Source organism: Anopheles aquasalis, chromosome 3 (genome assembly GCF_943734665.1).
Source record: "Anopheles aquasalis chromosome 3, idAnoAquaMG_Q_19, whole genome shotgun sequence".
Classification (NCBI taxonomy): domain Eukaryota; kingdom Metazoa; phylum Arthropoda; class Insecta; order Diptera; family Culicidae; genus Anopheles; species Anopheles aquasalis.
In genome coordinates, this window is record NC_064878.1 from 39,611,564 (window position 1) to 39,614,063 (window position 2,500).

General features: G+C 45.0%; 1 protein-coding gene across 2 annotated transcripts in view; it reads left to right on the top strand.

Moving 5' to 3' along the window:
- Positions 1-1,754: 1,754 nt before the first annotated feature.
- Positions 1,755-2,500, top strand: part of LOC126576066 (uncharacterized) — a 23,862-nt gene continuing 23,116 nt past the window's right edge. For both annotated transcript variants that reach the window (XM_050237151.1, XM_050237152.1), the window contains exons 1-2: positions 1,755-2,005; positions 2,136-2,500. The exon at positions 2,136-2,500 is cut by the window's right edge and continues 772 nt beyond it. In XM_050237151.1, the coding sequence (XP_050093108.1) occupies positions 2,440-2,500 (61 nt within the window). In that variant the 5' untranslated portion in view covers positions 1,755-2,005; positions 2,136-2,439. The remainder of the gene's footprint in view (positions 2,006-2,135) is intronic.

The window sequence follows — 2,500 nt, forward strand, 5'->3', positions numbered from 1 at the left end:
AGTTAATGTGTTTCTTGTCGATGAAATGCCCTTAGATTTCTTTTCCCTTATATAGATTGGTACCGTAACTATCTGAGACAGAAAATATCATCAAAGTCAGATATAGTTTCCAACAGCCTTGGTTAGCATGGAGCCAGAGCCTTTCGAACCAAGCCAAATAGTCACTTGCAACACAGAAGCCCAACTATTATAGCACCACGGATGCGCTGGCCCTGGCCCTGGGCGATTCAGCAACATTCAGCTTTGGTTTTTGCTAAAATTAAGCAGGGAATATCCATCATAGTAACTTTAGAAACACCCGGAATGCTGCGAACAATGCGGAGAACTCACATAGAGAGCCACACCAACGAGAGCTGTAGGTGGATGCTAAACGTAAACTGAACAAATAGAGAGCATAAGAAATGGAGACAAACAAAATCGTAGGCTTAAAGTTGCCAAGTTTCACAAAGAAACGGCAAGCAAAACTGGAAACATGATGAGATGAGAGACGATAGAGAATTAAGGAAAAACGAAAACAAAACACTGCGTGCAGTGTGCATAGCCGGTCCCGAAAAGCGAGTAGATCGATCGGCGGCAAGTGAATGAGAAATGGCACAGTGGACTCTTCAGTAGATAGCTGTTGTTTCGGCAGTTCGCTGTGTTCCAGAGTCATTGTTATCGTGTAGTTTATCTTGGTTTTGTAATTATTCTTTTGAATCACCCACCAACCCCACCGGTTGGCTGGTTTTGCCGTCACTAACACGTGTGCCACCCTCCCCGAACCACCCATCTCGAGGCCGTTTCCTTTCTTTCACTTATCGCGCGCCGGACCGTCCGCACGATACCGGGATTGGTTCAAGAGAAAGTCCGGGTATCGTTTTCGCTGTAGACACGTTATTTATGACTCACCGCAGGTCTCACGCGCGTATAATTCCGACGAAGAGGCGGGCGGGAGGGAATGATGGGGTAGATTGAGCATATCTGGACTGTGAGCTGCGCAATGACTCGATATCGCTGAATAGTGTGGCTAGTAGATTACATTTTGTGTTCATGCAAATTGTTTTTTTGTGTATATATGTTTTTCCAAGTATAAATACGTATTTTTGTAGACCAACAAGAGTGAAAGGAAGAGGAACGGCCCTGAGTGTGCGCGCGCGCGTTGTGTGTACCGTACAACAACGAGGATAGGGAAAGATAGGAGCGAAATACTGTTCGGTAAATATTATTTTTCGTGTAAGAAAAAATAAAAGAGAAAAAATGATATAAGAATTCAAAAAGTGGAGGCAAAATGAAAAAGAAACCATCGCTTCTGCTTTGACCTTTCTCTCTGTGTGTTCTGTGGGCGGCGTGGCGTGGGAAATCCTGACCAAATCGGTCATTTCTTCGCTTTGCAAACATTATGATGACATTGAAATCAATATAGCTGGCCTCCTTGGAAGTAAAAAGGATATTAATCCACAAGTCGGTAAGTTAAGGAAGGTAGAAAGATCGCATCCGATCCGATCTCCTGCAGCCCCTGTACCTCTGGCCTGCTGTATCCACCGTATTCCTCTGGTCCCTGGACACCCATCAGACCCATTTCTCACAAGCGCCTCCCTCATCTGATCCTCCGTTCTTCGATTGTTCGGCCACAGGAAGTGAAATTGGATGTTCAATTCGGGGGTCAGGGCCAAATATTGTGTTTACGTTTTCCCCGACTTTGACAGATCGTTTGACCCGTCAAAACTGTTTTTGTTTTTGAGTTCACGGCGACCGAAAACCATGGAAAAGGATTCTAAATCCTTCTGTAACGCCGTGGAACCCAAACAACCGTAGAGGACACAGAAATCTGCGGCCGAGATCCTTCCTTTGTGGAGAACCATCGGAAACCACACCGTCAAGTAGAAAGGTGCAAGATTCTGCAAGGATCAGTTGCGCGAACGATCGATTTTGGTTCCTTAAAGCCGGCAAGATCTTCTGTACAGCGGAAACACACAGATTGCACCTAATCGGAACAGCTCATATCCGGAACATCCGCGTCACTGCAGTAAGTATCTTCCTTCGACTTGGGAAAGTAAATGCGAGAGATGAAACCAAAAGTCGAAGGCAAACAGAATCCCCTTTCGTTTGTCGTCTTCTATCGACGAACGCTTAAATGGTATTATTCTTCATTTTAGATAAAACAAGTCGCGGTGTTGTGTCTAGCAGTCTATGAGCAAAGTTATCAGTTAATTACGATCAGGCCCAACAAGTTTAACGACGTTCTCTTGCGAAGGCTAGCGGCTTCCACGAGTGGCAGCATTACAGGACAAACAATGCTAGAAAAGCACCCAGCAAATGCAGTGAAATTAACAGAAAATTGGGACATGTGGTCATAGCACCCGGTTTCAAAGATAGCAGAGGGCCACATTCTCAAGCATCCTTTGCAAGCTATCCCAGGAAGCTGAGACCAAGAGCCAAGACTGGGATTAATCCCCAAGAATGAGCAACTACGATGCTGAAATTCCGAAAAGCCTACACAACCAGTTAATTTTCAGTGAAA